The sequence below is a fragment of the Perca fluviatilis genome, chromosome 17 (genome assembly GCF_010015445.1).
Source record: "Perca fluviatilis chromosome 17, GENO_Pfluv_1.0, whole genome shotgun sequence".
NCBI classification, from domain to species: Eukaryota; Metazoa; Chordata; class Actinopteri; order Perciformes; family Percidae; genus Perca; species Perca fluviatilis.
The window spans coordinates 12,684,184-12,699,038 of record NC_053128.1 but is presented as its reverse complement, the minus strand read 5'-3'; the positions used below and the strand labels follow the sequence as shown (position 1 = coordinate 12,699,038).

Genomic DNA, 14,855 nt, shown 5'->3' with positions numbered 1-14,855 from the left:
GGTTACAGTTTTACAAAACTTCACGGAGGCACCTTTCACCGTGATATGATATTAATGGCGAGCCGAAAGCGGTCGCGGTGCTGTTGTTTTCCACTTCCTCTGACACGAGCAGGCCAACCCGTTCTCATTCCGAACTCGTAAAATAAGTACGTTTGGGCAGTGTCCTTCAGCGTCTGATGCGACGAAAAAGGCACCCTTCGGCGTATTTGTGTAACGTACTGGGGAGAGCCGCAGTCGGATGAGATTTAGCGAGTGGTATGTAAGGGGAAATTGCTGCGTAAGGACGGTGGTTGGGGTGGCGGATGGGTGAAACACTGGACTTTCACTCAGGAGACTCGGGTTCGCGCCCCGCGTGTGGCGTTTTGTTTCCCCGTCTCCGGCGTGTGTTTCCCGGCTTTTGAGGCGTCCTTTCCCCGTTGTTTTTCTCCTAAACCCAACCTCCGCGATTCCGTTCACCCGTCCCGACCAAGCGCGTCAAAAGGAACGAAAAAGGGACGGCAATAGTGGCGACCAAGCACGTTTACATGAGACGCTAAAGGAGACTTTTAACAAATAAGAACGAGAAAGGCTCCTGACCGAACGTCCTTATTTTACGAGTTGGGTGTGAGAATGTGTTGAGCAGGCACAACGGTGGTTTCGGTGCCCTGGGGACTGACTGACAGGCTGAGGTTGCAAGGCAAGGCAACTTTATTTCTACAGCACCTTTCAGCAACAAGGCAATTCAAAGTGCTTCACATGAAACATTAAAGAGCAGAGTCATGATGAAAATAAAACAGGCTAAAATAGAATAATATGAAAATACGAGAATAAAAGTAGAATAATTATTAGATTTTTAGGGTTTTATTTTTGTTTGTGTTTAATTTCTGTCAGTGTAAAATATTCTAAATAAATAACATAATGTTCTAAGTAAATAGGTTTGGAATTATTTTTACAACTGAAATATATATTTTTTTGTAATTACAGAGGGAAAGTACCGAAAACAGTACCATTGGGTACCGGAACTGAATTCCAGGTACCGGTACCGATAGTGGTATTGGTTCAGATGCGAAAGGTACCCAACCCTATGGCTGATGCCAGATCTTTTTTTGTTGCCGTAATGCATGTGACAAAAAACAAAGGTGCAGGCATGTGAGGCTACAGCTTGGAAAAATTCAATTCCCCATTCGACTAAGAAGATTACTTTTAAATGAATGAATCACTCATACAGTAAGTGGCACTGTGCTGTTTCTCAACTTTCCTGGCAATCTTCACTGCGCAGTCAAGACAAATAATAATGAAATATGGTAAGAGTGAAGTACCATGAAAGGAATGCCTGGCCTCTTTTAAGCTTCTGGATTCAATGCTACCAGTTTGTGCAGAGGTCTGGGGCAAGTTAAGCAAGTATTAAATAAGAAGTAGACTGTACAGTAAACACACGTTTATTTCCTTTTTCTGAAGTTAGTTTTGGCTTTTTGGTGTGGTTTTTGTTTTTCCCTTGTTCTATATGGAGCCCTTCCCCACCTGCTTTAGAATGGGAACCAGCCATTAGCATGAATTTTAAACAGTTTAGATGAAGAGAAAAAGGTAATGAAAGCCAGAAATGAATGGTATTAGTTGAAAATGGCAGGGATTGAGAGGGGAAACAGGGAGAGAGAGAGAGAGAGAGAGAGAGAGAGAGAGAGAGAGAGAGGTGGAAAGTGAACAGTGGGCAGTTAAATAATTAGCTCTCAAGCAAGGAGATAATGGCCGTCTCTCTCAAAAAACAAACATTCAGATTCCCATGCCGCAGTTTGATCTTCACAGCTATGTTATTTGATTTTTATTCAATTTTAAACAGTGAACAGTTTACAATAAGGATGCTTAAAGAAGTCTTTTGGTATGAAAAACTTTCCATTTCACCGTTGTGTTATATCACGTCAAAACTCCGATTTATACACGCACAGTGAATCTATGAGTCTGTGTTCATCAAAACTGGTCATCTGATACCACCTTTTCCATCGAATGAGGAAGAAAGCAGTTGAAAAGTCAAAACAAGTGCTTGAGGTGAGATCTGGTTTAGAGGTGTGAAGTCGCCTCGGGGGGGACCTTTTTTTTTATTTCCTGTGAAACAGGAGCTGTTATTATTCCCCGAGCTTTGAGAAGGATTTGTGATGTCAGGTGGCTAAGTGAGCATGAGAGGTAGCGAGAGACAGGCCGGGGAGGGGATGATCTAAGTGTCCACGTATAATGGCCGTCTTCCTGTGTCAGAACTCCAGAGCTGTGCGGGTCAATGCAAACCTTTCAACAACTCCTTCCCTTCATACCTCCCCGCAGTCCTTTTCACTGCATCATCCCCGTTTATTACAGCTCGGGTCTTACTTTAGAAGATTCTGCCATCACTTCTATTGGTTATGATAACGCTGTTTTTAACAGATAATGTATGTATTTACTGTAAACCCCCTACACAGCTCCATTTCTTTTCTTTTGTGTTTCTCTCTGTCCCTCTCTCTCTCACTGATCAACTCCTGATGCTCTCATAAGGTATTCATCCTCCTTTCATTCATTCATTCATCTCTCACACACGGCTGTTTCCAATTGGCCCAGAGACATTCCTGAAATCATTGTGTGCAATGTGTGTGTGTGTGTGCGTGTGTGTGTGTGTGTGTGTGCGTGCGTGCGTGCATGCTTGCGTGCGTGCGTGCGTGTGTGTGTGCGTGCACTCGCTCTGTTCACTCCCTCGTGTTGAAGAGCAGAGCGTGGATGGGAGGGCGAGAAGAAGATAGGTAGTGAAGAAAAGTATCAAAAAGTGTTGAGTTTCAATTCGTATGCCCTGCGTCAGTAAGTTAACGTCAGCAATTGTGTAAACACGACCGGAAGTTCTGCATAATCAAATAGCATTGCAATAAAGGGCACACCCACTGCCAAACACACGCAGAGGGCGCACAGCTTGTTATGTCTCCGAGACAAACCTAGACATCCAAATGTTTTCAAAGAGGCCCCTGCTGAATGTTAGGCAAATGTATATAAAATGATGTGCAATCAAAGCTAAGCTACTACGAAGGAAACAAAACTGTATGCCAATGGGTTGAAGGCCCTCTTCAGATATACTCATAACTTGGCACTCAGATATACACATAACTTTTAATGAGACGTGCAAGTGCACATACTGTGCAGGCAAATGTATGCACTTTCAAATCAATTACATAAAATTACAGCGCGCACACACACTAATCTCACGCAGTTACACACACACATGTTCTTTTATGCTTCGGGATAGCTTCAGAGCACCGGGTACAAATATTACACCACAATTACATTACCGTTAGCCACGGCAGCTGGTCTGGACAAAAAGGCACCACAGTGTCTCTGTCTCTGTCTCTCTTTGACTTTGTCCTACAGTTTTATTTACATTGCTCCTTCTCCCATGACACATGACTAAGGTAATCTAAAATGCAGCGAGCCCCCATTGGCAGGCCGAGTCGAGCAGAGACCAAAGCCATCTGCCTAAACGGGTTACGCCATTCAGAGCGCCACAGACTCCAAGAGGATCCAGATCTTCCCACTAGGATATCTAATATGAAAAACGTGATCGTTAAACCAAATGAGATGTGCATGATAGACAGACAGACCGATAGGTGGATGGATTTGTTCGCTAGTGTCAGTCCCTCGCTTTGTTATTCTGACACTTAACTGTGTTCAGCAAAGTTTGGTTTGGTTTGTCAAATTGTTCGCATGAAAGTAAAAACTAAATGACCCAGGAAGGTTTTAGTTATTTAGTGTTCTTGTCAAGGCCAACGACGCTCCAGACCGTTTGAACATCATCAGCTGAAGATTTTGTATTAAAAAGAAAGGAAAAAAAAAAATAGAGTGAATGGAGAAATTGGAAGAAAAGGCATTCATCCTTGTTGTCATAGCAAGAGCATCAACTACATACACACACAAGCACCGAAAGACATGAATGTCTGCACACACATAGGGACGCATACGGACTAACACACACAGAGCAACAGGGAGGCTACGAACACAACCAAATAGCAATTACTACAGCGTCTGCAGCCTAGCAACCGGGCCACTGGATGTCATTGTCCCTCATCACATTTCTGTGTGTGTGTGTGTGTGTGTGTGTGTGCCTCCGTGCTCGCTTTCCTGTGACAAAAGATCCTCTTTTGCAAGATCCAGAATTTTTGTGTGACAGGTTTAGAATAGTGGGACAGAAGAAGAGAAAGTATGCCTTTATAGGGAGAGTACAAGAGAGTGAAAGAACTACAATATCAATTTATGTAGAGCAAGGCACGGACTAACTACATCATATATGCTGTATATATTGAGACAATTTAGTAAAAAAAAAGTATATCAAAATGCATCAAGTTTTGTTATATATACATATATACTGTTAGCCTGGTTGACACCAGACTCTTCTCAGTTGTAACTGAGAGTGGGTCTGGGGAAGGTCCATTGACAGCCCATTTCCAAAGGGGCGTCACCAACGGACGCCGCTCAAATGCCTCTGGGCGCAATTGGATAGTCCTTCAACCAATCAGACCAACGATCCGGGTGACGCTGCGCTTCGGTAGCCGTCATGTTGAATGTAAACAAAAAGCTGCTCGCCGTCGATGCGCTATCGTCGTCGCGTAAAGCCCGCCTCAATGGTTGTGATTGGTGTAAAGCCCGCCTCAACGGTTGTGATTGGTGTAAAGCCCGCCTCAACGGCTGTGATTGGTGTAAAGCCCGCCTCAGCGGTTGTGATTGGTGTAAAGCCCGCCTCAGCGGTTGTGATTGGTGTAAAGCCCAGCGGTTGTGATTGGTGTAAAGCCCGCCTCAACGGTTGTGATTGGTGTAAAGCCCGCCTCAACGGCTGTGATTGGTGTAAAGCCCGCCTCAGCGGTTGTGATTGGTGTAAAGCCCGCCTCAGCGGTTGTGATTGGTGTAAAGCCCAGCGGTTGTGATTGGTGTAAAGCCCGCCTCAGCGGTTGTGATTGGTGCCTCGATTTTGGGGACATTGGAAATGGGCTTGAATGGGCTCTTGGCCAGACTGACTTGCAGAGCAAATCTCAAATTTGCCGGAAGTTCATCAGGGTTTACCCAGGCTAATATACTGTATATATACTATATACATATTACACAACTTGATGCATTTTATATATGTTATGTATATATAACAGAACTTGATGCATTTTTATATACTGAAAACATGTTTTACTCAATATTCTCTTCCTGTAAAATATAGAATATGTGCACATAAATACAACCTATCCAAGCTAATGGCTCCCATCATATGAAACGCATAAATGTGCCTATTAACAATCTAAGTTCCTTCATTTCCTCCCTCCACCTCCTGATCTAAAACTCCCCTGTGATTCGCCAGCGACTTAATGCTTTCCAAACCAATTAAAACCTTGAGCATTTGCTTCACCCAGAAGGACGTCAGATTTCCAAAACTAGATATTTTCCAACTGACATTTCACTGTGATGTAAAGAGTGAAAGAGCATCGAATAGACATTTGAAATAAAAAAATTAAAAAAACATGGAATTTTGAATGTGGTTCCAGGAACTTTAAAGAGATAAACTGCACTTAATAAAATGTCTGCTTTAAAGGACAAATCCGGCGCAAAATGAACCTAGGGGTTAATAACACATTGACCGTTCTCTGGGATTTGTTTTCATGCTAATCGAATGTGACCAGTTTTATCGCAAACCGCTAATTAGCTATGAGCGGCGAACGCCGTGCAACCAGTAAGCAGTAACCTAGCTCAGGCATGGTGTTCGTCGTTTGACTGGTTGTGACTGTTTTCCCAAGATGGCGCCCGTCTGTATACGTGAACACTGCTGTCTTTCTAAACTATGTTTTTAATAAACTGTCTGTACACTTACAAAGTTCTCAATGCTTCGGTTTACATGTAGGGACCCTCATTATGCTACCGTGGAAGTGCGGTGCTATTTTGAGCCTTGTTAGTGATATAGAAATAGCGATTTCTTTTTACTTTACCAATGCCCCGACGTCTAGCTTTATAAGCTAATTAGCGGTTTGCGATAAAACTGGTCACATTCGATTAGCATGAAAACATATCCCAGAGAACGGTTGACTCGGTGCACATGTGTTATTAACCCCTAGGTTCATTTTGCACCGGATTTGTCCTTTAAAATCAGTTGCCAAACGCGGGCTATTATGGATTTATTTGGTTTGGTTTGGTTTTACATACAATTTTAAGAGATATAGAAGAGTCTCTGACCTAAGGCCATTAAAAAAAAACACAAAATAACAAACCGCTTTGGCATGCGCGGATGTGCACACATGCAGGTGTGTGTTTCATGAGGTTCACAAAGGGCATCTTTAAAATCACATTCAATGTTTAGCAATTCAAACCAGATGATGAAAGCGCACTAATTCAAATAACATTTATTCATGAGCGCTGTCCTGTATGCCACTTGTTCAGGCAGGGCGGTTCACCAATAAACAAAACACCGTGCACATTGTCATTTTAATTAGAATTATTGTTGTAGTTTCTTTAATATTCATATCCGTCTTTGTTCTCTGTTTTTGTCTACAGGTGCATTATCTCTTGATCTGTCTCCTCCTTCCTTACTAAACTTTATTTTCATTAGATGCAAAAGAAAGCTTTTAATGTTTTATTGTTATTGAAGCAACTGAGCGGCAGCTTTTTGGGCACGTGGCCCGCGGACGTGTGGTGTGTCCAAAGGTTTTTCAAAGACGCGTTAGTAAAATCCGATGAAAGAATGTTTCATCTGCTCTCCATTTTTTTTATGTTTTTCTTGCTTACTTTTGTTATTTTGTTTTTTGCTCTTCTCCCAGTTCCTCGCCTCCTCTCTGCCATCCTGTCCTTATTTCCCTCCTTCTATTCTCTCGTCTTTGCCATTTTGACACTCACCGAACCAACAACTTTTGTTACTGTAAACTATTGTCAGAATGTTTAGTTTATTGTGTTTCATCGTTTAGTTCATTCAGGTTCAAAGCAGCACTAAACATTGGAAACCGTGCAGAAGTGCCATAAGTTACACTTTATCTAATGGCAGCTAAATGCTGGCTCGAAGAAAATTCCAACGCAATGAAGCAAATTAAAAAATTAAAGAAAAGAAAAACCTCATCTCTAGAGATGCATTTTCAAAGTTTAAGGTTATAAGTGACCACATTTTCACTTATGATCCAGAGCTTGTAAACTTAATTCACATGGAAGTATATGGACTTGTATCAGCATCGGCCCACTTTTTGATGCGCCCTTGCTTCTATCGGTTATGCTTGGCTTCTAAACCGTGATGAACAGCTGGCATTTAGATGTCAACATCTGTCCCCTTGTACACCTACACCCTTGTGTTATGGGGGTCATTTAATATCGATGCTTCAGATCACGTTCCCCCACCTGTCGCACCACACACCTCTGTCCCCTCGGAGGAGCCCTCCAGAATGAACTGCCCTCCTAAGTGTCTCAGCGGTGGTTTGATTGACACCACTCACGCTCGGCAAAATGAACTAAATTAAAGGAGTAAACACTCCAGAGTGCAAATAAACCACTCCAAACACACACACTTAGGCTCATCCTCTTCACGCCAGAATTCCTTCACTGTTCAGCTTTTCTTTTCTTTTTTTTTTTCTTTCTTTTAACCGTTCCTCTGCTGCTTTTTTTCTCTCTAAAAACGTGATCTGTAGTTGAACTTGCAACTTCTCCAAGTGCTTAATAAGCTGGCGTGATTGATTGTTTATGGCTAACTCTACAAAGCCGATAAGAATGCTTGCAGCTCACTTGTGTGTGTGCGTGTGTGTGTGTGTGTGTGTGTCTTTGACTGAAGCTCTCAGATGAGGAGCCAATTGATTGAGACGGCCCCAATTAGTCTCTGTGATTAATTGAGTGTGATTGGATGTCGTCCCTGGCACCCCATCATTGACGTTATTGACAGGCTAATTAGTTGCCATGGCGACAGCTTAAACACAGCTGATTGTGTGTGACTCTGAAATGATCCCATAGCAGCCACTCAAGCCTACCTCTTGATTGTGGGCAAGTGCGTGCGTGCGTGCGTGCGTGCGTGCGTGCATGTGTGCCACCTTGAGGGTGTTTTTCAAAGATGTTTTGCTATCACAATTGCAAAATTAGGCAGGATGTTTTTTATTGTGAATTCATCTCCACCGTGCCATCATAAACTAAAACATTTATGTTTCAAGAGGGACATTTTAGCATCCGAGAGTAAACTAAGGAACCACCACACGACACTTACAGTACTAAGTGCTGAAACTATGTCTCTGAAATATCTCTGAAAACTGTCTGCAAAAATGAATCACTTAAATAATCATCAGTGATGAGCGAAATACTTGAGATATAGTTGATGAATTGGATATTTGTCTGGAGCTCCAGAAAGAAAACACATTGCAGAAGCAATTCTTGGCACTTAGATGTGATGTAGCACTGAATTGTCCATCTGCTTTTTGTAACTCCCTCCTTTCTTCCTTCTTTCCTTTTGTGCTGCTTTCCTCCACATTTCATCCTACATAGAGACACTTTCCCTCTTGCCTCTTTTTGCTGCAAAATACTTTTCCAGATTTGGCTGATCCGGTCAATGGTATGACCAGCATTCTAAATAAAAAGTAAACACATTGGCTCCCTTACTGTATATTCTAAATTAAATGATGGGGAATCCAGGGATACCCAAAATGATCACTATTAATACTATTACTACTATTTATCTTTCTAATGAATGCACTTTATTTATCTAATGAATACATGTTTTAGTATAGTATTCAGAAAGTCCTAATGCACTCCGAATAGATGCTCTAAGTTTAAGAAAATAAAATACTTATGGTACAGTACGTACAATAATTAGCCTTTATCTTACCAGAGTTTTTCTTTTCACTTTGTGCGCAATTTTCAAGCTGGGGTTACACCATCCCATCTCCATCATTCAGAACACAATGTCAAACACTACTTTGTCAGCCTGACTCAGGTTATCTAGACATCTTCACTGTCCCTTGAGTTTAACAAAAAATAGCTGGAAAGGTTATTTGAAAATATTCCATTTCTCTCCATGCTGCCTTAAGCAGGTAAAGACGCCTCTTTTTAACATTGTTCTGTATAATTATTACCTTTTTTTTCTTCTTCTGGCCACACCCTGGAAGCACTGTTCTGCAACAACATTGGGAGCTATCGTTTTTCCCACAGGGGAGAGAGATCCTCCTCGACTCCGCAGCTCAAGCAGTTTTTCCCATGTCCACGCTGAAAGGGTTAGTTGCTCTTGAATACAGGATGACCCGTCCCACCCATTCAACTCTATTGTACGTTACTGAATAAAAAGGAAGAATTCAATTGTGTGAATGTGGCGGTTATCGGTCAACCCATCATAGTATATGTTACTGACTGGCTGATATCCGATATGTAATAATGAAAGTCCAATGCCATCCCCACATATTGTTAAAGTGATATACTGCAGCAATCCTAACCAATGAAGGCCTACGTGTGAAATGAAATGGCTGCAATTTAGTTCGGGGGAAGATAAAGAAGAAAGGAAGGGTGAATTTGGGAAGATAAAACACATACGGAGGAGGGAAATTATTAAAGTAAAGAAAATCGCACATAGAAATGTGTTTTTGTGACGCCACACTGTACACTCACTGTATATTACGTGCTGTCGAAAATAACACGAGTGAAAGGGTGAAAAGCTGTGGGGAGAAAGAGGGAGTGGTAGACGAGTGCGCGGTTGACTAGTCGTGAAGAAAAGCCCCTAATCTTGGAGGAGGCCATAGATGGCCTAACATCACTTTTTCTGGCCAACCTCTTTTATTCTTCTTGTGCTCTACCACTCCAATATCCTTCCTTTCTCCACACACCATCTTCCCTCCCTCCCAGCTTCTTTACATTTTTTCTTCCTCTGTCTCTCCAATTTCTCCAGATCTGTTCTCCATCACCTTCTGCTTTATTAGTTTTCAATTCCTTAATTTATTTAAATTAGATCGATTGAATCGTCACAGAGATTGCTCCCCCACCCCACACATATTCCACTACTACAGTGGGTGTTCACTTCCCTGTTTCTTATACATCCAACACTCAGACAGCTAAGGGGGAAGAAATCAATGCAGAAAAAGTCAATTTCAAAAGGTTTCCCCTCAGTCACAACACATAACAGTGCCGCAATCATTAAATCAAAATATGATGAGGCAGATACATACTCATGCAGACGTGGGATACATTGAATCTGGTGTTAAACCTGACCTGACATTTTGCTAACAAGATGGTCTCTCGATACAAATTGACTCAACATGTCAGACGTAACACTTTTAAGATTGCCTGAGCTTGAGGTTTATTGAAAATACAACTGATACTGTAAAACCTAAAGGAAGTCATCTCAGTCTGCGCGTACAGTACGCACGCGATCCTAATTACTCCCCTTTTACTGAATTACGCTTTCATTTATTTGTGTTGTAAAAATAAAAAGGCAATCACAACGAAAACAAATTAAAAGCATGCCAGACGGAAGAAGAAAAAAAAAAACAACCAGAGACGCAGCTTAATTGGAAGTGAGCAGCAGTGAAGTTTGTAATGAAATACTTGATCAAGAATGAATTATTCAATAAGGAAATGTGTTATTAGTCACAGCTGCTTTGCATTTGATGAATGGAATCCTTATTACTCTGAAAATCTCTGGTATGTCTACATGTCTCTTCATCTCTGCATAGTTCTTACTCAGATGCTGTACTGTACGTATTAGTTAACTGTCGGGGCCCTCTCTTTTGTTTTCATTCTCTCTGTAGTTCCCCCTCGGGATCCCACAGTCACCTGCCGGTCCAACACCTACCCTAAAGGCTTCTACTGCAGCTGGCACCAGCTGCACCCCACCTACATCCCCACCACCTTTGAAGTGGACGTACAGTAAGTGCATTTTTTGCTGTTGTCTGGGTGCAACTTGTAGATGTACACGTTTAAATCATCTCTATATATTGGTATGACATGCGACTGGCTTCCCTTGACCCTTGTGTTGTCTTGCCGTCGACCATGCAACATGTTGTCCTCCCGGGTTAACCCTTTTTTCAGTGCTTTTTTAAATTAGTTTTTTTTGTTTTCACTACCACCGAATTCACCACTAACATAAACTTACTTATTTGTTACAGACTTTTTTTTTATTGAGTGGCACCGCCTTGATATTTCCCATCATGTTCAGTTGATTTCCTATATTTTCTACCAGGAAGGATTCTGTGAATGTGTTGTGTTGTGAAAAGGTAACCCCCTTAAACCATTTCATCATGTTGTGCTGTCATATTGCCTACCCGGGAAAAAAAAAGAAGTATTATTTGTGGATTGCTCTGGTGTTCTGAATTCAGTTCTCAAGTTGCTTTTATAAGTTTGTGTAGAAGGAAGAGAAGGTAAAAAAAAAAAAGTAGTCTGGCTGTCACCCGACCAAGATCAATCTTTTAAGACTGAACGTTTGTCTGGGGAGTCTGCTCTGTATTTTCTACTGCACAAGAGGCGTGATCAACGGGCACAGTTCAAAATGACTCTGTACGCAATTGGACAGTCCTTCAACCAATCAGACCAACGATCCGGGTGACGTAGCAGCGACAGCGGCATCGACGGGATGCTGCGCTGCGGTCGCCGGCTTTGTTGAATGTAAACAAGAAGCTGCTTGGTCGCTTCTCTGTCGTCATCGTGTTAAACCCGCCAATAGCGCGGCAGGTGGATAAGCCAGTTTGTGATTGGTCCCCGCAGATTAGTAACTGAAGCAGGATAGATAAACGTACAGGTTTCCAGCCTGAGCTGCAGGGCGAAGTCAAATCGCCGGAAGATTGGGCTGGGTTTACCCAGTCTAAAAATAAAAGTGCTTTGTTTCAGTTATTTTAAAATTTTTATTCATGGTCAATAAACCTCACTTATATAAAATTATGCCTAATTTTTAGGTTAAAAAAAAAGCTGAACTTATGAATTATTTAGACAAATAGTTACGACTGAGTGGCTAATCACAGACTGACACAGTTTAGTCAGGATACTGTTTAGAAACCATTTCATTGTTTTTTTTAATGCCATACCATTTAATAAAACACCCAAAATTCTATGAAAGTAGTGATCTGATCATTCATTTTACTTGAAAAGAGCGTATGGAACAACCCATGTTATTTTTGGGCAGTTTAGCTGAAAGAATGCAAATTTCTGATGTAGAAACTTTGAAAACGGGTCAAATTTGACCCGAGGACAACAGGAGGGTTAAGTGACTTGACTTAAAAAAATAATGCCGGTTTATTTCAAAAAAAAGGTCAGTTTTTGTAATTTTGGCAATCATAGCTATCAGTTACACTAACGTCGTACTCACCAAAGATATTGCAAAATGGCCCGTGATAAAGATCCTTTTGAGATTATAAATCTGGGGTTTAGAACAAAAATAATATCATTTTGGTTTCACTCTGTAGTTAAACACCTCTCTCCACCTGTCCTCGAGGATGTTTTAACGGTAGGTAGACCTTATATCCTACAAATGTGTGGATGGAGACCCGGCGAGTCTGTCTCGGTCAGCTTCTCTTTGATATTCCTAGATCACAGAGTCCCACAGCTCACGCCACAGCATGTGGACTCTGCCTTCATTAATATTGTAACACTAATATTATTCTCTTTGAATAGTAATGAGCAGTGGGATAGGGAGAAGTATTAGATGGAGAGGAAAATAGAGAGATTAACAGTAAGAGTGTCTTTGGCGTCCATGTCAGCCATTCAACAGGCCTGGTCTGTGTAGCAGGAAGGAATATAGTCAGCAATATTTAGTGTTTGAATTAAAACGGTGTCCACAGCTTTGATGTATACCGCCCAGGCTAAAAAAAAAAAAAAAATGCTCAACCAGTTTTCTACTCTATTTCTACATTTCCATCCGTTCTCACTCCCAACTCGTGAAATACCGACTGTTGGTCAGTGGCTCTCGGCTACACATAGCGACGCAAAGAGCGACAACGGTAGTGAGTGGTATGAAAGACCTAAATCCGGGTAAGGAGGTTGGTTGGGGTGGTGGATGGGTCAAACAACACAGGACTTTCAAGGCGATGCTTGATATTCCACCAGCTGCGCCACGGCGCGTCCCAGAAGCGATACGCGGCAGGTCTATTTTCACGCGAGCCGCGGGCCGTTCGGATAGCCCTGTAGGCAGTGAAAAAGCTAGAGCATCCAGTCAGTTTACCAAAAGACACCCCCCACCCCCCCGATATCGTCTCCTCTACAACACCGTGGACGACGAGAGCTACATCTTGGAGGTGGAAAAACATAATAGACATTACAAATCCCTTTAATCAGGATGCCAGAAAAGCAGAAAAGAGAAGGCATGGAGTTTAATTGCAGGAGTGCTTGGAATGGAAGGTGGATACTATCTTAATAAACACGTGATTGTTCTGTAAAGTACAAAGTAGAGACATTTTAATCTGCGAGTCAGGCAGCAAGACTCTCCGCTTCTGAGACGCTCCCGGTGTAGTATGGCGCATGGTGGAGGACGGGTAAAAACCAGAACCCAGCACAGATGTGCCGGGTGGAAAATGGGGATAACTGTCCCGTTCTCGTGCCGCAGGTCAGTTTAAGTAAACGTACGCCCCGACCTGGAGCGTCAATAAGTAGGGGTGGGGGAAAAAAATCAATACAGCATAGTATCGCGATATTTTCCGTGGCAATACTGTATTGATACACAGACGGCAAGTAACAATCTTTTATTATATATACAGTACAGGCCAAAAGTTTGGACACACCTTCTCATTCAATGTGTTTCTTTATTTTCATGACTATTTACATTGTAGATTCTCACTGAATGCATCAAAACTATGAATGAACACATATGGAATTATGTACTTAACAAAAAAGTGTGAAATAACTGAAAACATGTCTTATATTTTAGATTCTTCAAAGTAGCCACCCTTTGCTTTTTTTTATAACTGTGCAAACCCTTGGTGTTCTCTCAATGAGCTTCATGAGGTAGTCACCTGAAATGGTTTTCACTTCACAGGTGTGCCTTGTCAGGGTTAATTAGTGGAATTTTTTTCCCTTATTAATAAAAAAGCAAAGGGTGGCTACTTTGAAGAATCTAAAATATAAGACATGTTTTCAGTTATTTCACACTTTTTTGTTAAGTACATAATTCCATATGTGTTCATTCATAGTTTTGATGCCTTCAGTGAGAATCTACAAAGTAAATAGTCATGAAAATAAAAAGGAAACGCATTGCATGAGAAGGTGTGTCCAAACTTTTGGCCTGTACTGTATGTGTTGGTCGCTTTGTCTGCTTGACAATCCCATTTTGCAGCAATAAAATTGAAGTGAGATGAACAAACGCATCTTTTTAGATTAACCAGATGTAGACAAAGTTTTCCTTTGGGGACATCATTTGAAATTGGGAAGCATTTTGAAGTTGAAAAAAAAAAGTAATATATTGCAATATGAAAGCAGAATATATATGTATATATGTTTAAATTCACAATAATATCATATCCTGACATAAGTATCGTGATGATATCGTACCGTGAGGCCTCTGGTGGTTCTCACCCCTATAAACAAGAGACGCCAAGAGTCCCGACCCAGAGCGTCTAAATATCCTGACGCTGTAGGAGACTTTTTGCGTCAGTAACAAAATTCAAAGCAAGCCACCCTCTGTCTTTCGCCTCTCCTCCTCTGCAGACATAACCAGCGTTCACTGGAGGTGCAGAAAGATCCGGACCACAAGAACCGCTGCCGTGTACGTTTTCCTGAGGTCTTCTCCAGCTACCCGTACAAAGTCAACGTGACAGCAGTCAACGCCTTGGGGAAAGCCTCTACCACCATTTCCTTTGAAGAGTCCAGTATAGGTAAGATAGATGTTGTGTAATGGGTTATTATGGTGTGGTGTTGTATGAGATGTTTGTAACACTAAATTCCCCCTGAGCACATTTGAAGTTGTTTTTTTT

General features: G+C 41.7%; 1 protein-coding gene across 2 annotated transcripts in view; it reads left to right on the top strand.

Moving 5' to 3' along the window:
• cntfr (ciliary neurotrophic factor receptor) overlaps positions 1-14,855 on the top strand; it is a 272,275-nt gene that overhangs the window by 219,522 nt on the left and 37,898 nt on the right. For both annotated transcript variants that reach the window (XM_039780625.1, XM_039780624.1), the window contains 2 exons: positions 10,710-10,827; positions 14,590-14,756. In XM_039780625.1, coding sequence (XP_039636559.1) covers positions 10,710-10,827; positions 14,590-14,756 — 285 coding nt within the window. The remainder of the gene's footprint in view (positions 1-10,709; positions 10,828-14,589; positions 14,757-14,855) is intronic.